Here is a 24,266-nt window from a genome sequence, read left to right as displayed (position 1 = left end):
ATGCAATGCCTCCTGCCATCAGAGCTGACTTATTCCAGCATGCTTAAAACTGATGAGAACCAACCCTTACTCTAACCTACTGACGTTTTGTAGGCACAGTATTGGGGAACCAAATGATTTGTGAATAAATAATTAAAATTAAATTACATTTTAGATAAGCATATGTGATTTTCTATCTTTCTGCATTCAAACCCCCAAACAAACAAAAACAAATTAATACCGAGTAGCAAAACATCTCCAACATTTGTATTAATCATGGCTCCAAGGAAGTGAAGCAGAGTCTCCACCACTTTCTGCAGTGCAGTCACAGTGCTGAGAAGATGTATCTCAGTGGTGAACAATTCATTCTTATGCTTCAGAGTAGACAACAGAGCTGCCATTAATCTGTAACGTTTAGAAAAATGAGCAACTGTTACAAGGGCACACTAGAAAAATAGCTTCAACTTTCTATCTAGTATTTGTAAAAAATTGTAAGACAGATATTGATCAGTTAATAAAAAGAGTTGTCCTTAAAGGGATACTGTCATGGGAAAAAAAAAAAAATCAAAATGAATCAGTTAATAGTGCTTCTCCAGCAGAATTCTGCACTGAAATCCATTTCTCAAAAGAGCAAACAGATTTTTTTATATTCAATTTTGAAATCTGACATGGGGCTAGACATTTTGTCAATTTCCCAGCTGCCCCAAGTCATGTGACTTGTGCTCTGATAAACTTAAATCACTCTTTACTGCTGTACTGCAAGTTGGAGTGATATCTACCCTCTCCCTTTTCCCCCCAGCAGCCAAACAAAAGAACAATAGGAAGGTAACCAGATAACAGCTCCCTAACACAAGATAACAGCTGCCTGGTAGATCAAAGAACAACACTCAATAGTAAAAACCCATGTCCCACTGAGACACATTCAGTTACATTGAGAAGGAAAAACAGCAGCCTGCCAGAAAGCATTTCTCTCCTGAAGTGCAGGCACACGTCACATGACCTGGGGCAGCTGGTAAATTTACAAAATGTCTAGCCCCATGTCAGATTTTAAAATTAAATATAAAAAAATCTGGTTGCTCTTTTGAGAAATGGATTTCAGCGCAGAATTCTGCTGGAACAGCACTATTTTGAAAAAATTTTTTTTCCCATGACAGTATCCCTTTAAAGGGATACTATCATGAGAAAACATGTTTTTTCAAAACGTATCAGTTAATAGTGCTGCTCCAGCAGAATTCTGCACTGAAATCCATTTTCACCCCCCCAGCAGCCTAACAACAGAACAATGGGAATGTAACGAGGTAGCAGCTTCCTAACACAAGATAACAGCTCACTGGGAAATCAAAGAACAGCACTTAATAGTAAAACCCAAGTCCCACTGAGACACATTCAGTTTCATTAAGTAGGAGAAATAACAGCCTGCCAGAAAGTAATTTCATCCTAAAGTGCAGGCACAAGTCAGATGACTGGGGCAGCTGGGAAACTGACAAAATGTCTAGCCCCATGTCAGATTTCAAAATTGAATATAAAAAAATTGGTTTACTCTTTTGAGAAATGGATTTCAGTGCAGAATTGCTGGAGCAGCACTATTAACTGATGTGTTTTGGAAAAAACATGTTTTTCCATGACAGTATCCCTTTAAGAAATGGCATCTGAAAGTGTACCTATTCCAGCACATGAATGCTTTGGCTTAAATGCAAGTGCATCTGGTAGTTTACAATAAATTTCACAGTGTTATTGCGTTTTGAACAGGCATCCAATGTATACAAATCAAGCGTGTTGATATTGGTACGATGATGGCAATATTCAAACCTGATGAGCAAACATGATTTTTTGTAACCAGTTGTCGTCAAACTAGTCATAGAAAACTATCATAGGGCTCCACATAATTAAATGGACAATTCAATGAATGATAATGATCATTAAACGGTCAGTTAGGTATCGGTTAGTGATGCAAATGACACGGTCAGCAAAGACTCTGGTGGGGGCCCAGAGAACCTTTTCTGGGAGAGTGGGACAGGCACCTAAAGGGAACCAAAGTGCAACCAGAGTGCGGAGGGGGAGCATACATACAGAGCTGGTCCAAAGGGTGTCCATCTCACTGCAGGAGGCACTTTCCTTAAGCATTACGCGTTACATCCATTTGTTAGTCTTGAGTTGTTTTTTTTTTATAAAAAGACCGGAGGAATTATCTATTGAACATCGGCATCTAGAATACTCACATTATCGGGAAAGTAGGATCAGCAGCAATTGACTTGTAACATCCAAACAATGTCTCTAATTGCTGGGCTGGCTCACAGTCTTCATAATTACATTTGCTTTAAATGGATTAGAAACTGGTTCATTTGACTTTTTCAAACTTTCTGCAGAGTTGCTTGGGGTCTCGGATGGATATCCTGAAGAAGCACATAGCTATTAAACAGAAGCAAGAGATCTCCTCTAAACAGTCTCACTGCTTTTTTCTTAAAGGCCTTGGATTACACAGCTAAATATTCCAAGGTCATTTTTATAGATATATCATTACTGTTTCGTATATATATATAAAAAAAAGCATTTTACACATTGTATACTAGTAATTTGCAGGCCGGCCTGAAACCCACGAGTCGGGCGGGTGCAGGTTGGCTGCCACATCAAATCTTCGGGTTGTGGGAGGATTCAGGTTGAGCTCTCCCTGCCCACGAACTAACACATCTGGCTCCTCCATATATATATTTGCGCATGGCCCGCCCCTTTCGTGAGGTCAAGTCTTTAAATGGAGGAGCTGGGCCGGATGAGGGTGGGTTAGGGTCAGGTGTCACTACTTTATACCATTTAGTGACTGCATTAAGGAAAGATGTTACTTTTCAGTATAGCACAGGGGTCAGCAACCTTTACTATCAAAAGATCCATTTTGCCCCCTCTTCCACTAAAGAAAAATAGTCTGGAGCCGCAAAACATAACACAACAAAATTTTAAAAGTTTTAACCTTTTTTAAATTTTAACTATTACAACAACAGAATACAACAAACAGAAGTGCAGTGTGCATGTGTAGGCCTACTTTGAAATAAATTAAACACTTAATAGCACTATTAAATGCCAGTGTTTTCATCTGTTTAATGTGACTTCTCTTTATGAAGGTCCATACTGATCTTCCTTCTCTTGTCTTCAGTGTGTGACCGCGGTAAGGACCATGATGAATCATCTTGCAGAGGCTTAGTCTTGCTTTCATTCCTGGGACATCTATACAGTTCTCGCACCTGCTGGTGGCTTTCTGAGTGTGCGACAGCAGTAGGCTAACCGTTAGCTTACCGTGGTCGCACACTCAAGAACGCGACAGGCAAAGCAGCAAGACCGAGCTGCAGCAAGCAGGATGAAGAGCCGAATGAAGCTCCAGAGCCGCGGGTTGCCTACCCCTGGTATAGCAGGAAAATGTACCAAGCCATTGGACAATGAAGTCTATTTAAGTATGTTTGTTTGGGGGTATCCAATTTTTCTGGCAAACCCACTTCGCTGAAAGTGAATCTGGAGCAAGTGGATACCAATGAGGGCCATATCATTAACTGTCTACTCATTATGGTGATGAAGCTTTCAGAGGTCACATTCAGACCGCTCTTCTTCAAGGTAAGGCAATATAGATGTTAGTCACTGCTTCACTAGTTTCTAGCATATGCATCTTATTCACTGCAGCTTTTTGATTGGGCAAAAACCGATGACGTAGTCTGGCAGACTGTATCGCTGATAAACTGAAAGGGCTCTTCACTCTGCAGGCCTTCACTGAAATCCTGATTCAAACAAATACTATAAAAATAGTTATGTTATATTTCAAAATTAATTTGAATGGTGGAATTGTCAGTTACTTACGAATGTAGTGAAGGGAATAAATGCAAGATTAGAGCTGCCCTTTTTGATAATCTTCTTTAACAAGGGGCAATAAAGCAAAACATTTTTGGAGGTTAAACATGACTCCCCAATGTATAATTTTCTGCAAATAGAAGATGGACTTTTCTTTTTTCAGTATAAGTCCACCCTGTATGTAAAAGTGACACAAATATCCTCCTAGCTTAGTTTTGAATTGTATTCTGAAAATTTTGTTTTAGTGATATCATAGTGTAAGAAACTGACTTGTATAAACACTAGTGTTGCAAATTCAATTCACATACTCTGAGGAACTTTATCCAATCTCCTAACTGTTTTCTCTCATCAGATAAACCAGTTTTGACTCAAAAAAACAACACTGAGAAGAGCTGCTTGTTACTGGACTCATCCTCTGTCTGCACAAAATCTTTCTGTATGATAACCAGCATTTTCTGAGCAAGGAGAGAACAGAAGCATTAATGATGCCATTGGTAGATCAGGTAACTCTTATTTAGTCTGTTTTATTATTGCAATTTGCTCATTGACCTTATCTGGAAATATACATGAATTCAGGTATAATGTAGTGTAAAATGTGGAATAAAGCTTTTTAATCGGCACGTTGCGCGATTCTACTGGCCAGTGGCAAACGAGCAGAAGATTTCTCACCCACAATTATTTATACACAACTGTGAGCAACAAATCTCCCAAAAAGGTGTCTCCATTGGAAACTTCGGGTGACTTTGCAATATGTTGGTTTTACCACCAGCAATTTCCGTTATTTCCAATGGAGACGGACTTTTGTGAGATTTGTCACCCGCAGTTGTGCATTTTTGTCGCGGGCGACAAAATCTCCCCATTGGCCATGCCCTAAATAATTGCAGGTGAAATCTCAGTTGGTCACTGCCTTAAGTTAGATGCTTTTGGTTAAAGGAACAGTAACACCAAAAAATGAAAGTGTTTTAAAGTAATGAAAATATCATGTAGTGTTGCCCTGCACTGGTAAAACTGATCTGTTTGCTTCAAAAACACTACTATAGTTCATATAAACAAGCTGCTGTATAGCATTGGCGGAAATTTAAAAACGGCACAGGTTAACAAATGGATAACAGATAACACATTTAGACAGAGTTTATCTGCTATCTGCTGTGTAACCTGAGCCCTTTCTCCTTTAAATGGCTGCCCCCATTGTTACACAGCAGCTTATTTATATAAACTATAGTAGTGTTTCTGAAGCAAACACAGCAGTTTTACCAGTGCAGGGCAACACTGCGTTATATTTTCATTCCTTTAAAACACTTCTATTTTTTGATATTACTGTTCCTTTAAAGGTGAAGACACACAGAGATACTAGTAGCAGCGACTTGATGTCGCTACAAAATGCCTAAAAAATACCCTGCTATAGACCATACCAAAAATTGTCTCTGCCTTGATGGCCTTTCCACCAATGTGGGCCTGCATATTCTTCATCATGTTCTGTACCCGTAGTGCTGAAATTACATTTTGAACTGGTCAGGGATGGTTTCACTGTTGATACTCCAATGATTGGGGTAGTTCTGTGTAGGAACAAACCTAAAACAAGGAATGTGGGCTTCATCCATCCCACTCTCCCTGTTACTTCTTTAATAGTAATAGGTAGAATTAAGTTTATCCCTCTCCAAAATCTAAAGAGGCTCCTCTGTCTGCAGTTGAGTTGCTTTGTGTCTTGGTGCTATAGATTGGTTTTGTGTGATGATCCATTATGGTGTGACAGGCCTCCATAAGGGACATTCTATTAAAGCTACCAGGAGAAAAACATATTGAAAAATGCCTTTCATGCAACTAAAGATAAAACCACAACCACCATGAGAGGGATAGCCTAATATCTCCAGCTTCAGATATGTGTGTTGAAAAGATTTCCAAACTGTTAATATTGAAATATGCCAATTTGGTTTATAAACTGATCATATTTTCCATCATATCAGTGTAAATAATACTAATATGGCCATAACTAAAAACTTCCATTCCCTTTATTGTTTTTGTTGTCCTTCAACCAGTTAGATTTGCTGGACAGGTCACTATTATGGGTGGCCCCCTTATATTCCTGATCCCCATTTAAATTCCTATAGACTTTGCACCAGATCAAAAGACAAAGTCTGAGAATTGCTTGTTAACATGTAAGATAAAATAAATTAGATATATATGAGTGAACATTCTTTGTTTCCATATCTTCATTATAAAAATAATGTGAAAATACAGTGATGAAAACATACTTTGGTTTAACTCTAGGGGCCCTCATACATGATTTTAGGAATGCACTATTCTTACAAAATACAATTCGTAACAAGAGATAAGGAAATTATGGGCCAAATTATAAATCAAATGGGCATAAAAGGTAAATCATATTTTTTTTAAAGTGAGTGGGAATGCAGCAGCTTAGAGGGAATCTTCTTATGGGAGGCAAATTTCCTAGGGGACCTACTGTGCTTTTTTTCATATTTTTCATCCAGAATTTTTCTGATTTCTGCAAAAAAATTTTTTCTCGAAGACTGCTTGCAGATTTTCCTTTGTTTAGGATATGTCAGCTTGTTGATCAGAAAAGGCAGGACTGGGCTAACATTGGACCACAGAACATTTGAAAAACACTTGCTTAAAGGGTAAAGACCATATTGACAGAAAATCCTGTTGGCTATGATTCCCCTTTTTGTTGGTTAGCGGATAGGAAATATCAGGAGATTCACACTTCCATTGCAATCAACCTCACAGCTAAACAGTGCAGTTTGCGGTCATGACTGTTATCAGCCCTTGTGCAACCAATTTAAGAAGGGTAATTGTGAATAAAAACATGTTCCCAAACCTTGGGATGAGATGTAATAATTATACAGTGTTGTGTATGGTGCTCATTTCTTTAGCAGCTCTGGAAGACAAATTGTTAAATTATTTGACTTAGTAAATCCTCCTGCATTACTTACAAACCATACCATTCTGATAAGGAGCTGGTCTAGAGGGGATAAAAATAACCTCTCTGGGTGTAACCCTTCCACGCATCAGAAACCCGCCTCCACTTTAACATCACCTCAAAGTTACAAAGAACTCTCAGAAAATTCATTACAATAAATAACTCAATTATAAATTTATTTTCAATAATATCATTACAATAAATATGCCGGCAGTATTACTTTATATAACTGCCAATCCAGCTCCTGAAACAGCAAAACCTTCCACAGACAGACTATCTCGTTAAAAAGCAATTAAAATAGCACTGTTCGTTTTTGCACTAAAGTATCTAATCGTTTTATCCAATATGTCTCGCGTTGTGGCAACATTTCGGACCTACCCCCCTCTCTTCTGGGTTTAGGTACATGATTGATACCAGTGTATTTAAAAGTAGGTGATCTATGGCCCATTTCAAGATAGTGCTTCGCCACAGGCTTCACTGTCTTCCCATCCCTGAGTGCTGTGCTAATGGCAAATCTATGTCTAGCCATGCAAATTCTTAGGGTTAAATCCGTTTTGCCTATATATGCTAAGCTACAAGGGCAGCTAACCATATATACAACATGTGTGGTGGTGAATACAATTAGGACATCTAAAACCCTCCGTTTACCAAACTTGAGCCAAGACGACTGTTGTCATTGGTAACATTTCACCAGGTCCGTTAAGATCAACAACTCACGTAAATGTTGTCCCCTTGTGTATGCCATCACCGGGTGATCCTTGTCAGCCCTGATGATGGGCCAATTGTCCCTTACCATGCGACTTACTCAGTCCGAGGCCGTGTTGTACCTGATGACAAAAGTCATTTGACTACTATTAAACTTCTCACGTGGGGTTCTTACCCTTTCACCGGCAGAATCTAATGTTTTTCTCAATCTCTCTCACATTTCACTGATCTGGGTTTCACACCTTTCTGTGTTTGAGTTATATCGTAGGACCCGACAAAATTGTACGACAGGAAGGGATTTTTTTTAAGTGTTATAGGGTGACAACTAGATCTATGTAGCAGAGTATTCCTGTCTGTGTTCTTCCGGTACAGGGAATAGTGTAACCTATCATTTTCACACTACACTTCCACATCCAAAATCTGCACAGTATGTTCATCACAAGGAGCACTTTTATCCTTTATAATAACCTTTCCTTCAGAATTTAATGGTCCTACCAAACCCAGTTTTTTTTTCTATTGCCATATTAATAATGAAGCTTCACACAAGAGTAGTTTTATGGATTTTTATTGTATGACAAATTTACATGCACCTACATATATTTTTATGTTGCTTATATTTATTGCTCTATAGCTTGTGTGTTTCTAAATATGCCTTGGAAGATTTGTCTTGAAGATATCAGGCAACTCCATTCCTTGAAATAACTCTCTCCTGGTCTGTATTCTAGATTCACCGAAGTAGGGCCAGTTGAACTTATGAAGTGCCTTGCTCCATTTGGCTTACTTTATCCTTTTCACTGTATCACAAAATTAGGAAAATAAAGTTACATTTCTGGACAGAAGTTGACAATAAAAAGAAATGTATTGAAATAACACATACGTTCTTCGGTGACGAGTTCTGTATACAGCAACACACACGAGAATTCCAACACAAATCAGGCTAAGTACGCAGATGATTGTTGTGCTTATTTTTCTTAGTTTTTCCAGATTTTCAAATGCTTCTTTCAGCATATCTGTAAAAGATAATTATGTAATAAGCAGCTTGATCTACCAGTAGGAACGCTAATATATATGCTTTAATGGGTATATTTTCTGTCTATGGGGGTCATATACATATAAATAGTTTTTCTATACTAAGACATACGATCATACTTTGCAATATTGGCCAGGAAAAAATAAAATATAAACACTTCTTGTAAAGTCATTATCCAGTAGCATCTTAATGCTAAAATTATAGACTATAGTTCGGTTTTGGACCAGGAACTAGTGAGGAGTTTTTAAAGTACATCTTTAATAGACATAGTAAAGGGACATGATACAAAAACTTTCTTACCTTCTACTGGTTGGTCTGTATTCAGTTGAAAACTTCCTATAAAAACAAACAAATAATGGTTGTTAGGAGCTCATTTACTCAAAGATTGGTAAGGATTGGTTTATGTTTTACTGAGACAGAATGAAATTGGAGCAGTTCAAGAATTCATATTTGACAAAAAAATGTGTAAACAGCAGCATACTTTTAATTATAAAAATATTCCACGAATATGAAATTAACTGTATATACAGCAGAATATCCATATAGAATGATATACAATAATATACAATATGCAGATTTAAATAGTTTATTAAATCTACTGAAAAATTTACCTTTCCTGTATTTCTCTTTCATGGCATCAAGCAGCTCCTCCATCGTATCTTTTATTTCCTGGACCTTGGAATCTGTAATCAAATGGAACAAATATTACTGAGCATAAAAACACAAGAGCCCAAATAACTGCAGCTACAGTAAAAGTAGTTCAGTGTTTTTAATATGTTTATTTGCATCCATAATGCAATTGTGTCACAAACAGATCGGTGTTTACTAATAAAAAGTTAAAGCGTTTTACCCTTGCTGTTCTTGAGATCACTCAGAATATCTGTTAATTTCTTCTTTGCAGAATCTACAAAAGCAAACAGTAATGTAATTATTAATGCTATTGTAATTTAATATTCTATGTGGTTTTTGCTTATGAAATGAAACATTAATGATGGACCAAATCTGGAATTTTTGGGTTTGGCCGAATAAAAATGCATATATAGGGGCAGATTTATCAAGGGTCAAAGTGAATTCGAGGGAGTTTTCGAAGTAAAAAAAATTTGAAATTTGAAGTAATTTTTTGGATACTTTGACCATCGAATAGGATACTACGGGGCCCATTTACTTAGCGCGAGTGAAGGAATAGAGGAAAAAAAACGTTGAATTTCGAATGGTTTCGAAGTCAAATGATTTAACTTCAACAGCCGAATATCGAGGGTTAATTAACCCTCGATATTCGACCTTAAGTAAACTTGCCCTTACAACTTCGAATCTACTTCGAATTTGATTCGAAGTAAAATATTTAGAATATTCGATAATCGAAGTTCTGTCTCTTTAAAAAAACTTTGACTTCAATAGTTCGCCAAATTAAACCTGCCGAAGTGCTATGTTAGCCTATTGGGATCTTCTAGACCATTTTTCTAAGTCTTTACACATCAAAGTAGAATCGTTCGATCGTACGCTAAAATCGTTTGAATCGTTCAAACGATTTTACTTCGATCATTCGATAGCCAAATTTGGTAAAAAAAAGTATTTCAATTCGAGGGTCGAATTTCAAAGTATTTATCACTTCGAAATTCGACCCTTGATAATAAAAATATTCCATTAATGTTGAAAAAAACTAATTACACAGTGGCTCTCTAGAGTGTTATTCTACATAATTATAAGGAATCTGATTCAGTTAAGACAAATAAGGACCCTGCAAATTATTGATTAGTATATAAACAAATAATGACCCATATTTTAGAGAGTTTTACCTTTGGTGTTCTTGAGATCATCTATCATATCTGATACTTTCTTCTTTGCAGCATCTCCTAACAAAAGCACACAGTGATGTAATTATTAATGCTGAATCTAAAAGAGCCTTGGCAACAAATGTAATTAAATGATCTATCTACTGAATACCATACTGGACCTGAACCCTTCTTTGCATATTAAATTAAATAGTAAAATTCAATCAATATTGAACATAAAAAAATGTAACTTTGTGGTTGTCTAGAGCGTAATTACTAGAACGACCATTATTTGCATATTCAAATTCAGATTTGGTTTGGTATTCATCCAGATTTTTCATGAAGGATTCGGGGATTCAGCCAAATCCCAAATAGTGGATTTGGTGCATCCCTAATTAATAATCACAAATATACGTCAGTGGTTAATTATAGAGATATATGTAACATATTAAACTTTTGTTTATGAGAGTTTTACCTTTGCTGTTCACCAGATCTGTTATTTTCTTCTTTGCAGAATCTAGAAAAGCACACAGTAATGTAATTATTAATGCTGAATCTAAAAGAGCCCTGACAACAAATCTAATGCAATGATCTATGTGGTTTTGCATTTGAAATTAAACATTAATGATGGGCCAAATTCAGAATTTTTGCATTTGGCCAAGTACTGAATCATCCTCTGAATAGTTCACTGTATCTAAACCCTAATTTGCATATTAAGTGTGGATAAAATAAAAATATTCCATTAATACTGAACAAAAAATTTCAACTGCAGTTGTCTAGAGCGTAATAATTATAAGGGATCCTTTCTAAATCAGAATCCTGCAAATACTACTATTTGACTAAACCACGATTCATATTCTGGATTTGGCGCATCCCTAATAAACATATTCCAATTGATTTAAGTGTACCCTTTATAACACGTGTTTTGCATACGTTTATTTGCAACAATAATGCAAGTGTGTCACAAGCATGTCAGTGTTTAATTATAGAAACTAATGTTTACATGTTAAACTTTTGTTTATGAGAATTGAAAGAGTTTTACCCTTGCTGTTACTGATATCACTCATCATATCGGTTATTTTCTTCTTTGCAGAAGCTCCTAAAAAAAGCACACAGTAATGTAATTATTAATATTCTAATTAAATATTCTATGTGGTTTTGCATAGGAAATTACACATTAATGATGGACCAAATCTGACATTTTTGGTTTTGACCGATTGTTCAATCATCCTCAAAATAATCTACTGAATACCATACACATATTAATTTGATGGAATAATTAAGCCATAAAATGACGGTTTTGAGTCTATTATTAACATGTATATAGTGCCAACATATTGCGTAGCACTGTAAAGTAAATGTGATTATACAAGTAAATCACACGAATTATATACATAGAACATATGGAGTTACATACATCACAATCAATACCGGTACAAAAGGTGAGGAAGGCCCTATACAAAAGAGCATACACTCTAAAGGGAAGGGAGTAATACACAAGGTGTGGGAGTGGACAAGATCGAATTAAGTGGGTGAGAAATGTGGTACTGTATGTGGTGTTGCATTTGGTAATTAATCAGTGTGAGGGTAGGCTTCTCGAAAGAAGTGCGTTTTAAGAGATTTCTTGAAAGCAGAAAGGTTGGGAGAAAGTCGGACAGACCGTGGGAGAGAGTTCCAGAGGAGGGGTGCAGCCCTTGCAAAGTCTTAAATGCGAGCATGTGAGGAGGTAATGAGAGAAGAGTTGAGTAGCAGGTCAGTAGAGGAGCGTAGAAAGCGGTTGGGTGAGAATATAGAGATGAGTTCAGAGATGTAGGGTGGGGCAGAGTTATGAAGTGCTTTGAATGTCAGGGTCATTAATTTTAATTTGATTCTGAAAGGTAATGGAAGCCAGTGCAGGGATTGACAGAATAGCGAGGCAGAGGAGGAGCGGTTGCTGAGGTGTATGAGCCTCTCAGCAGTGTTCATTATGGACTGGAGAGGTGACAGTCTCTGGAGGGGAAGACCAATTAAAAGAGATTTACAGTAGTCTAGACGTGATATGACGAGAGTGAATAAGAATTTTGGCAGCATCTTGGGTGATAAATGATCGTTTTTTGGATATGTTCATTAGGCGGAAGTGACATGATTTAATAAGTGACTGGATATGAGGAGTGAATGACAGTTCTAGAGTTATAACTATTATTTTTAACTAAAAATTCACAAGGCACTACTGTGTATAAGAATTTATTAAGATATTACCTTTCTCAGCAATTTGTCGCAAATGGTCTTTGCCCTCTAAAATAATAAAAATAAAATGTTATTAGTACTACTGAAAAAATTGACATCTATAAGAATTATATGCAAATGTTCATTTCTAAATATCTGCAACTTTTCTGTAGTCTGTGTACACCCATGATTTTGGCTGACTAAACAGTTATAATACATCTTGAACATTTGCTGCAATCAACAAGTTCACCAATATCAGGGAGGTTATCCCTAGGCGCCCAATCAGCTTGACTACATACACCTTTAAAAACACATTTAGGGGGTTATTTATCAAAGGTCGAGTTTCTGAGGTTTTTTCTACATTGAAAAAACTCACAACCCAAATGTAAAAAATTTGATTAAAAGCAATCAGGTGAAAAAACACGACTATCTCGAATTATAGGCTGAAAAGCCTTGAATTTATTGAGTTTTTGAGCACAAACCACAGAAAAAAACCTGAAAAGCAAAAAAACATTTTCAAATAGTTAAATGGACCTCTGCCATTGACTTCTACATAACCTCGACAGGTTTTAGCTGTAGTGTTTTCAGATTCAGAATTTTAGCAACTTTGTGGCATAATAAATCTTGGGGGAAAAAATTATAACGAAAAAAGATTTTTTAGTGACTACCCTTGAAAAAGTCGAATTTCTAGGGGAAAACACAACTCGACCTTTAATAAATACCCCCCCTTAATGTGGGTTTTATATGAATAGGCATAATGTAAAGATGCATAGCTTTCAACACACAGTACAAGTATTATACAATTTCATAAAGCAAATGTACTTACTTTGTAGTAATCCAGGTGAGTCTGTTACAGGTGCAGCTGAGGCATCCCTGGTGTCCGGTACTGGTATTTCTATGGAAAGGAAGACAACACAATAGTAGAAATGTAACAAACATGTCACCGACAGGTAATGTTTAATAATAGTATAACTCAGTATAGATTATTATGTACCAAAATATTCCATGTCGACATATTCCCTTTATATTTATGGCTGGCAGTCGTTTACACTATAAAGCCACACATTATATGTAACATAGTCCGCATTTATTTTAGGCCATATAAGATACAATGCAAGCAAGGACTATGGATTTTAATTTAATGAGTGTGCCAGCTCTAATTATTTTTGCGTGTAGTAAACCACATTTTGAACATAATAAGTTGCCTGTGTATTAGGGTTTACAGTTAAAATTTAGAAACGTGAGAACTAAATCTTACGTGAGAATATGATGTAAATTAATTTTACCTTATTGAAACTAGGGATGCACCGAATCCAGGATTCAGTTCTGGATTTGGGCAGGATTCAGTGTTTTTCAGCAGGATTCGGCCGAATCCGAATTTCCATATGCAAATTAGAGGTGGGGAGGGAAATCAGGTAACTTTTTGTCACAAAACAAGGAAGTAAAAAATGTTTCCCTTTCCATCCATAATTTGCATATGCAAATTAGGATTCGGTTCAGTATTCGGCCGAATCTTTCCCGAAGGATTTGGGGGTTTAGCCGAATCCAAAATAGTGCATCCATGATTGTAACTGCTGAAGGATTTACCTTTCCTGTGTTTGCCCTTTACTGTATGAATCAGCTTCTTCATCTTTTCTTGTATTTCCTGGACCTTGGAAGCTGCAATAAAATGGAACAAATATTACAGAAGCTGAAGGACATACGAGCCCAAATAGTTGCAAATATAGTAAAACACGCTTATTGAATATGGTTATTTGCATTATACTGTTACAGTGTTAACTCAACATGCTGTTCTAAATTTAGCTGCATAAAGGGGTGTTGATTTTAGGGATGCACCTAATCCAGGATTTGTTTTGGGATTTGGCCCTTTTCAGCAGAATTCGGCCGAATCCTTCTGCCCGGCCAAACCAAATCCTAATTTGCATATGCAAATTAGGGGCGGGGAGGGAAATCGGGGGACTTTTTGTCACAAAACAAGGAAGTAAAAAATGTTTTCCCCTTTCAACCCCTAATTTGCATATGCAAATTAGGATTTGGTTCAGCCGAATCAAAAATAGTGGATTCGGTGCATCCCTAGTTGATTTAGTCAAAATCTGATCTGGCTATAAAGTATATTAATGCTACTATTATCAACTATATTTAGGGGCATGAAAACAATATGATTTATATAGGAAATCAACCATGCCCTTAATAAAACCCTTAAATATTCTGTTTGTGTGCATTTAGTTGCATAGTTTTTGAATAAATGGAGAATTCAATAATTAGCTGTTGTAGACGATTTCTGTGTTACATAATATAAAGCAAATTTAAATGTGTTTCAGTCACATTAGAATATTACAGAATGCGTGCAATTATGCAATTAACTACCGGTAAAGGATAATTGAGTAATATAAAATGTCACTGGGTCTCTTAACTAGAACATTTTATTCTGTGTTTACTTAGTTCTGGGCAAGCAAATACCTATGGCCTTATGATTTACAGTAGTACTATTAAAGGGTAAAAGAATAAAAGATGAACCTATGTTATGTATCTTTTCTTAGAGCAGTATGGACACTGTTACAGGTCAGCTGATCAAAATAATAAATCTTACCTTTCTCTTGTGTTTCAGGGGGCAAATCATTTTCTTTACTTTTGAAATTCGTGGGTCTGCCACCTGTAAAACCACAAAAACATCTCATTAGTTCTACTGAACTAAAAGGGCAGACAAGCCTGCACCAAAAACACATAGGGGCAGATTTATCAAGGGTCGAATTTCGAAGTAGAAAAAGCTTAGAAATTCGACCATCGAATTGGAATACTTCGAATAGCGGAGTCGAAGTTTTTTTACATTGAATTTGGACATTTGCGATCAAAGTAAAATCGTTCGAACGAACGCTTCGAAGGATTTCATCCATCGATCGAACAATTTTTCTTCGACTTCAAAAAACGTATAAAAATTCTCTAGAAGGTCCCCATAGGCTAACATAGCACTTCAGCAGGTTTAATTTGGCGAGGTATTAAAATCAAAGATTTTTTTAAAGAGACAGTACTTCGAATTTCGAATTTTTTTACTTCAAAAATTCGCTCGAATTCACTTTGACCCTTGATAAATCTGCCCTATAAAGTAAACATGTATGTTTTGGCTTGGTAACCCTTAAGTTGGCCATATATGTAACAATTCCGATCAATTTCATTAAAAAAGTTAAGAGCTGAATCCTCAGATAAACAGGTAGAAATAATAGAATTCTACCTCTATCGGACAATTAAGCATTATCCCCTGCCCGATATTTGGGTGCCTTCAAAGGCGCGATATCCAAGTCTTGCAGATATCAGTTTGGCTTGTTTCCCACCATACATGCACCGAATGTTGTAGAAAACAAGTTTCTATCTGTGCATGTATTGTCACCTTTGTTACTGGTGTTTCCCCAAATATTTTTATTACAGTAATAAGAAAAGTTCACAAAATGTTTAATAAAATATTGTGTATCTTACTAAAGGTAAGTTTCAATTCCTCAATATTTTGACTTAGCAAATCCTTCTTCTGTAGTAATTCTTTCCGCTGTAGATCATTAGGTTCTGTAATAAAAAAAACATGATTTGCAAAATGTCTTTTATGAGAGAAATACATCTTCATACTAATATCCAGTGTTTGCCTAGTCTATAGACTAAAAATGATTCCTTTGATTTATATTGGTTAAATGATGTGGGGTGCAGTGAAGGTGACAGCGTTAAATTCAATTATATAAGGTTTTATTTTATTTACAAATTTAAAGGAAAGGAGCAATCTTGTTAACAATTCCCTATTGTCAAATTTAATGGGAATGACCCGTAAGTACAGCAGTCAAGATATCACCTTCAAACACTAATCTTCTATCTATTATAGTAGCACAGAAATTTTGACAATAGGTTCTATATTCGGTATTAATAAGTGAATATTAAATAAATACCTGTTGTTCCATTAATAGATGTTGTTAAAAATAAGATTGTAAATAAAAAAAGACAGATCGAATTCATTCTCTCTGTCTCCGTTGAAAGTCAAGTGTAAAATGACTACAATATCCTGCTGAACCTTAAGCTTTACTGTGATCATTATGATGTCATAATGGTCAAAAGATCATTATGATGTCATAATAGTCCAAAGATCATTATGATGTCATAATGGTCAAATGATCACTATGATGTCATAATGGTCAAAGGATCACTATGATGTCATAATGGTCAAAGGATCATTATGATGTCATAATGGTCAAAGAAATAAAGGCATGAACAGTTAATATCTATGAAAGTTTTTATCCAGTAAATCATTGTTGATCAAACTCTGTTTTACTGTAGTAATGAATGGGAAAGATGCCTAATTATAGCCCTCAAGATGCATCATGACTTGTAATATATGTCCTAGTTTAGTTAAAAAGACTTGACAATCAGTTTTATTTCTACCAGTGTACAATAACATGCAGTTGTTACCTATTATTCCATATGTAGTTGTTGCTAAAATGGAAATTGTCGGCCAAACAAAAAAAAGATCTTTTTTCTCTCTCCATTGTCGGTCTTGTGTCATGTGACAAGAAAGCTTATGTCCTATTGCTGCACCTCAATATTAACTGCAATGTCATAATTATGATAAAACTTGAATTGCAATGCACACTATCAACATTCTCATAAAACATGATAAAATCATTAACCTTTTTTTATCCAGTAAATCGGTCTTTATCAGACCCTGGTTTTATTTACTAATTTAGGGATTTGTGCTTGGACGGTTTAATTTAGGGAATTACCCATGAGTACAATATTAAGGAGGGCTGATTTACCAACATACTATATGTGCTAACTTGCACAGGCGCCTTTGACAACATTCAGGGGCTTATTTACTAATATAGACTCAAGTGCAGTTGGCATTAGATTTGATGAGGTCTATGTTTTAATTTTATAATTTACAATACACTGTTTAAATTTTATTGCTGATTGGTTGCTATTGGCAACTGCGCTTGTGAACCGCCTAGTTTTGTAAGTCCTGAGCTTTATTATCACCTTAAAAACTCTTGTCCTGTTGTAGTTGCAAGCAAATTTTGACCATTTTTGGACTTGCAGTTTAGTTTTACTGTCTGTTAGTATAAGTTGACATAACATTTGTATTTTTATTCTGTATGTAGTTATTAAACTAAAGATTGGCACAAAACAGATTGATGATTCTTTGTCTCTCTCCATGGTTGGCATTGCTACACTATAACATCCTGATTTTCTGAAAGCAGATAACCAGGGCCCAATTTACTTAGTGGGCGCCCCTAGGCCCACTCCCACTGCCGTTCGTCCCTCCCCTTATTCGGGCAAATTTGGGTCACTGGGACCAGAGCAATGGGTATTGGCGCACGGGAAATTTAAAACCATCATATCTCCTATGCATAATATATCAGTAAACAGAAATTTTATTATAACATTAAATATGTACATGAAATATGAAAAAACTATATGAAGATAATGGAGATTTGATTCAGTACATTATGGATAACTAAAAATAGCGCTATAAATGATATTAAATGAAATGCCCCGTGACTTTATGTTACTATTTACATTTATAATGATCATTTATAATTTATTAACAAGTTTATACGACGTGTTTTGATTGAACATCACAGATAATATGAAGGAGTACAACATACATAAGTTAAATGTTTCAATGATTTTATGGTTGTATGAAATTTAGATATTAATATGTCGAGACACCAAGATGAATGATAGCAATATACAATATATGATGTTTAATATACACAATTAATTTAAAAACTTTTTAGCACTTTTTAACACATTCAAATCGATACATTTTAATTATGGGTATATATTGATGTATTTTATGATATTTATCACATATGATGGATTGATCACACAGTGTTGACTTTGCCTTCAAATTAAGTGAAACACTAATGAAATGCACCTGAGCTAGCACTTTAAAACATGTTCATGTTTGAAGTCTGCACAACTCTGAGGAAGTGCCGAGATAAGGGCATGAAACGCTTTAGTTTGCACCCCACTGCTGTAATTGTACATGTGTGCTTAAAATAAAGCACTTTTGATATTACTACCAGTTTCCTCTCTTGGATCAGCACTTGATTGCGAGACAGAAGCAGTATATCTCCTGTGCATCCCCAGTGTTTCTGAAAAAATGTGGGTGTGATTGAGCATCATTCCGCTCCGCTAAAATCCTGCCACTCTTGGCCCAGGCCTTGGTGGCCTTTCCACAAATCCGGGCCTGCAGATAACGTGATTATACCCTTATACACTTTTCTCTAGCACACACAGACTGGGACAAGTGGGGTGGGGGTGATTCATAAGTGTTGAGAGCACAATTGCCCTCTCTAAATTAAAAAGCCAAAGAACTGGAAATTCATCTCTTACTATTACCAGTGATGGCTTTTTAACACCCCTGTCATATGAAATGCAGCTGGGACACTGTAGCATCTATTTGTAACTTGTTTTGGGTTAACAGAGGTCGCTGGCAGATTTTTTTTTTGCAGGGGGGACTAGTGCACACTAGTTACTGTAGATATTGCAAACCCCAACCACACATGACTTGTCACTGCCTGTCTCCTGCTTCAGAGGCAAAACTCAAATATAAGATAAACGTGGAAGAGCTATCGAAAAAAGCTGAGATTTTTTTTTTACATTTTTTATTGGAAGTCAAGCACACATAAAATAGTGGTTTCATTTCTATGAAGGTAGTCATGTTGTTAGAAATTGTAAATAACCAATAAAATATCGATTTATATAAAGGTCTTTAGTATTCGATTTTCTACATACATATTACATGAACAAATGCAAAAAGAAAATACGTTAGATGAAATCTAAGATCTGTTAGGATGAGATGGCGGTGTTCACACTTCCATAATTACCGCCGCACCAATATAAAACAAGTGCTGAGATTTATTTTCTTTTTTGAAAACAATAACAAAACAAACAAAATAGGTAAACTAGAATCAAACCTGCCCGTTATTTGTCCTAGGTATAAAAGATGTAGGACATCCATAATCACCCATATGTTGGTGGACTCCGGGGGGCAGCTGTTATCTTCGTACCTGCTGCACTTTTTCTCATTAAGGATAGATTTATCAAGGGTCGAATTTAAGAAACTTTGAAATTCGAATTAAAAAAAAAACAACCGAAATTAAATCTAAGGTTTTTTTCAATCGTATAGGTCAATTTCCGATCGAATAGGTCAATTTTCGATCAAATAGGTCAGTTTTCGATCTAAGAAAATCCTTTATCCAAAGATAACTGTCCCAAGGCTTTTGTTTTCATATAAAATATTGTTTTATTAAATTAGCATTAAAATTCAGTTACAAACAACCCCACCAGGCCCACCTTACGCGTTTCGCACCCTCCGGCGCTTAGTCATCGGTGTAAGCGTCGGAGGGTGCGAAACGCGTAAGGTGGGCCTGGTGGGGTTGTTTGTAACTGAATTTTAATGCTAATTTAATAAAACAATATTTTTTATGAAAACAAAAGCCTTGGGACAGTTATCTTTGGATAAAGGATTTTCTTATATGTGATCGCCTGAGAACTGGGGCGAGTCCCTTAGGCTTAATTAAATGTAAATCAGATGTGGACTCCCAATTGATGTATAATACAGTTTTCGATCTAATTCGATTGGTTACGATTGTATGTTTTTCCCAAAGAAAAATGTTGATTTTTTTAAAGTCCACCAATTGAAACCAAATAAGTTCTAGGAGGTCCCCCATAGGCTAAAACCGCAATTCGCCAGGTTTTAGATTGCGAATGGTCGAAGTCGAATTTTTAAAGAGACAGTACATGATAAATTTCAAATTTGGACTATTCCCTACTCGAAGTACACACAAATTTGCTCAACATTCAATTTTTTTTTTAATTCAAATTTGCACTTCGACCATTGATAAATCTGCCCCTAAATGTATGGGGGCTGCGCTGCTGACAGCTTCTTTAGGAAGTGGCAAGGAGCCACGAAACATGTTAAGCAGGCAGCCCCCTTGAGAGATATGCTGCTGTGCTTTTAAATGGATGTACAATAAATGTTGAATATTTTTAACTCTTCATCCAGGCTCTATGGTGCTTCCTTTTTCTACACAAACTCTGCCTAAATGTATGGGGTAATATAAAGAGCTACTGCTCTTACAGACCAAATGCAGCAATGTGAAGGTCTTAAGAGGCTCATCAGTGTTTCATATTCTTGAACTACAACTCTTGAGCATGAGCATCATCATCTGATTTATGCTGTGAGTTGTATAATGCATTTTACCCCTTCGTCACTTATAGCTTGGGGTAAATGATCTCTTTTGCAATAATATGCTGGAACTACACATGTTCAGGACCCTGCTGTCTTCTCCCCATCGGCTGCTAGGGGACCAGTCTTGGGGGTTCATGTAACCATACCAAAATAGGTTTGATTTATTATTTTAAAAATATTGAAGCCCTCTTTTATCAAACAACTGATATGAATCTTTATGCCCCTCTACACTTCAAGCTCCAGCATCCTCTGCCCTGGAGTTGAAGCTCACAGCAGCTGTTGTGCATGAGGATATTAGTCCTGCTGTAGGAGGCTAATTAGATTACACCCAATGTTTCTTTCAATTTGGCAGGAATTGTGGGCAGTGAGGAGGCAAGACATAAAGCTTCTTCCAGTGTTGGTTTGTGTAAAGAAGAACAGCAATTTGTTCAACTGGATAAATGAGACAGAACACCATCTGTCCGGTCTCCATGAGGCTAAAGATGACAAGCTATAAGAGCTAACTCATACTACATGGCAAGCAATATTCTGATGACACTTGGATGCAATTTGTGTCCTACACACCACTCGTTGTTGCGTGGCCTAGCCCATCTTAGTCGACAGTTGAGTATAAAGGAAAAACCGAACCAAAGCTGCTGGATGTCATTTTGTGACACCATCAACTTTTAAGGCCATGGGACACAACCACCCATTAGAAATATTTGCAACCATAAGAGTTAAGGATCACAGCCAACCAAGCTTGGGGATACTGACATTTTAACCATAATCCCTGCTTATGTATTTATTTTATTAAGTTCAAAATATATGTTACCCCTTTGCACTTCACTGGTTCCATCCCCACCTGCCCTGAGTTTGTAACATCCATCTCTCTTTTCACCTTTGCATCTAAATACAAAAATTGTTCTCTTCCAATTAAATCAATAAACAGATGCAACAAAGACACGAATGAACATGCTATTGCTATATTGCTATAACCAGGCTAATTTTGTCTGGGTTTTAACATGATGCAATAATTGTTAGCTGCTTGTGTTGGCAGGAGCTTTTGCAAGAACTGGAGGAACAAACCGAAAAATTCATTGCGCTACAGAAGAAGAATGAAGCATCTCAGCATGATGAGGTAGATGGGAAAAAGTCAAGCAGCGCTGGGAAGAGATTGAGAAGCAGTTTGCTCTTTACCTGGGAGCTCAACATCCCATCCTAGCGGCAACTTTACTAAAGGGCGAAGTGGCTAAGGCTAGCGAAAATTCTCCAGCGTGACCTCATTTTGCCACTTCGCCGATTTATTAACGGATGCTGGCGTAAATTCGCTAGCAAAGTAGACATACTCTAGCGATACTTCGCACCGTAACGCCAGACGAAGTTGCGCTATGGCGAAGGGAAGTAACTTCGCTATTTCACTAACTTGCGGATTTTACTGATCGTTACCTGGTGTGCCAGACTTGCCTTCGCCACCTCAGACCAAGCGAAGTGCAATAGAGTAGATAGGTCTTGCTTCAAAAAAAGTTGAAAAAGTCCCAAAAAACGCTGGCGTCTTTTACTTTTTTAAGGTTCATAAGCTGAAAAAAAAAGCACTTTTTTGGGGGTACCCTCCTTCCCCCCTACATTTCCTAGCATATGGCACCTAAACTATACAGTGGGCACATGTATAGGGCAAAATAACAACTCTATTTTATTTTATGAAGGTTTCCCAGTGTAATGTATTTGCTGCTACATATACGTCCATTGTACTTTAACTTGGCACCGTATGCAAATTAGGCATCGCTAGCGTAACTTCGCTACCTTTCGCTTCCCTGGGCACAACTTCACAACTATGAATGTAGAGCTGCACATTTATAAATCTTTTTAATTTACATGGCAAATGCACTTTTAATAGAGGGATGTGTTGCTTCTTTTCCTGTATTTGGAGGAAATGTTTGCACCAGTCAGGTGTGTGCCTGTTCCCTACAGGTAAGAAATGAGAAGGAATCCATTAAGAACTTCCCTTTTATGTTTCTTACCTGTAGGGAACCAGGGAAACACCTGAGTACAGCTTGGCACGGATGGGTTTATATATTAGCTGTCTAAAAGGGATAATTGTTTGTATACCTGGAATATCTGTGAGAGCGGATCCTTTCATTTGCATTTTTTGCAAATAGAAATAAATCATTTTGATATAAAACGCCTGCAAAAACAGATACCAGAGTTTCATTTCATATCACAAAGGGAAGTTTACCGAAGTAACATGCTTAGCACAAGTCATATCAATATTGTGTTTAAAACAAATCATTCTTTATTATTACTCATCTTAAATGTATTTACCCTTAAATATATTAATGTATGAGAGCATACAAATTATATAGAACCTGTAAGTGTATGTGATATTCCTTATCTGCTTTTGTGCTTGTACACAGCTATGGTAGTGTTGTTTTGAAATCCTAGACTGGCACTGATGGGTGGGGACTTTGCAACTACAGAAGGACATAAGAAATGTCTAGTGATGAGCGAATTAATTCACCAGCCATAGATTTGCTGCAAATTTCCAAATTTCGACATGTGCAAATTTTTTTTAATGTATTTGGAGAAAAAGTCACCATAAGAAAAAAACTCCAATTGATTTTAATGCATTTGGAGAAAAGAGTCACCATAAGAAAAAATGGCCATTGACTTTAATGCATTTGGAGAAAAAAATCGCCGTAAGAAAAAATGCAGCGAAGAAACGCTCATGTGCAAATTATTTTTAATACATTTTGCGAAACATTAATGCATTCGGAGGCAAAAAATCGCCATAAGAAAAAAACACTCATTGATTTTAATGCATTATGACAAAAAATTTACCAAAAAAAAATGCCCAATGACTTTAATGCATTTGGAGAAAAAAAGTCCGCATAAGAAAAAACACCCATTGACTTTAATGCATTTGGAAGAAATAAATCGCCATAAAAAAACGCGCATTGACTTTAATGCATTTGGAGAAAAAAAGTCACCATATGAAAAAATGCACATTGATTTTAATGCATTTGGATAAAAAAATCGGCATAAGAAAAAAAGCAGTAAAGAAACACCCATGTGCAAATTTTTTTAATGCATTTGGATAAAAAAAAGCCAGCATAAGAAAAAACTCCCATTGACTTTAATGCATTTGGTGAAAAAAATCACCATAAGTAAAAATGCAGCGAAAAAAACGCCCATGTGCAATTTTTTTTAATACATTTGGTGAAAAAAAGTCAGCATAAGAAAAAACACCCATTGACTTTAATGCATTTGGAGAAAAAAATCACAATAAGAAAGAAAAAGCCCATTGACTTTAATGAATTTGGAGAAAAAAATTGCCATAAGAAAATATAGCCCATTGACTTAAATGCATTTGGAGCAAGAAACATTGTTTCTCGTAAAAACTCCCATAGACTTAATGCGTTTCTCAAAATTTCAAGGTTTGGCAAATTGGTCGGCGAAGCGAAACGGGACAGATTCGCTCCTCACTAGAAATATCTTATCAAGTCACAATACATCTTGTAATTTCTTTCCCATTAATTACTACAGTAAAATAGAGTTTGATAAACAGTGATTTACTAGATAAAAATGTTCACCATTGACTTCCCA

At 36.3% G+C, this 24,266-nt stretch overlaps 1 protein-coding gene across 1 annotated transcript; it reads right to left on the bottom strand.

Annotated features, from left to right (window-relative positions):
* Positions 1 to 8,018: 8,018 nt before the first annotated feature.
* On the bottom strand, positions 8,019 to 14,137 carry LOC121393524. The gene is made up of 10 exons (XM_041562357.1): positions 14,045 to 14,137; positions 13,284 to 13,352; positions 12,491 to 12,526; positions 11,295 to 11,351; positions 10,728 to 10,769; positions 10,277 to 10,333; positions 9,331 to 9,384; positions 9,092 to 9,163; positions 8,781 to 8,816; positions 8,019 to 8,460 (listed from the first exon to the last, which is right to left on the bottom strand). Exons 1-10 carry the CDS (start codon positions 14,085 to 14,087, stop codon positions 8,258 to 8,260), a joined length of 669 nt encoding a protein of 222 aa, XP_041418291.1. The 5' UTR covers positions 14,088 to 14,137; the 3' UTR covers positions 8,019 to 8,257.
* Between the last annotated feature and the right edge of the window lie 10,129 nt (positions 14,138 to 24,266).

This window comes from Xenopus laevis, chromosome 5L (genome assembly GCF_017654675.1).
Source record: "Xenopus laevis strain J_2021 chromosome 5L, Xenopus_laevis_v10.1, whole genome shotgun sequence".
Lineage (NCBI taxonomy): Eukaryota > Metazoa > Chordata > Amphibia > Anura > Pipidae > Xenopus > Xenopus laevis.
Note: the sequence above shows the minus strand (reverse complement) of the source record. Positions and strands in the feature narration are given on the sequence as shown.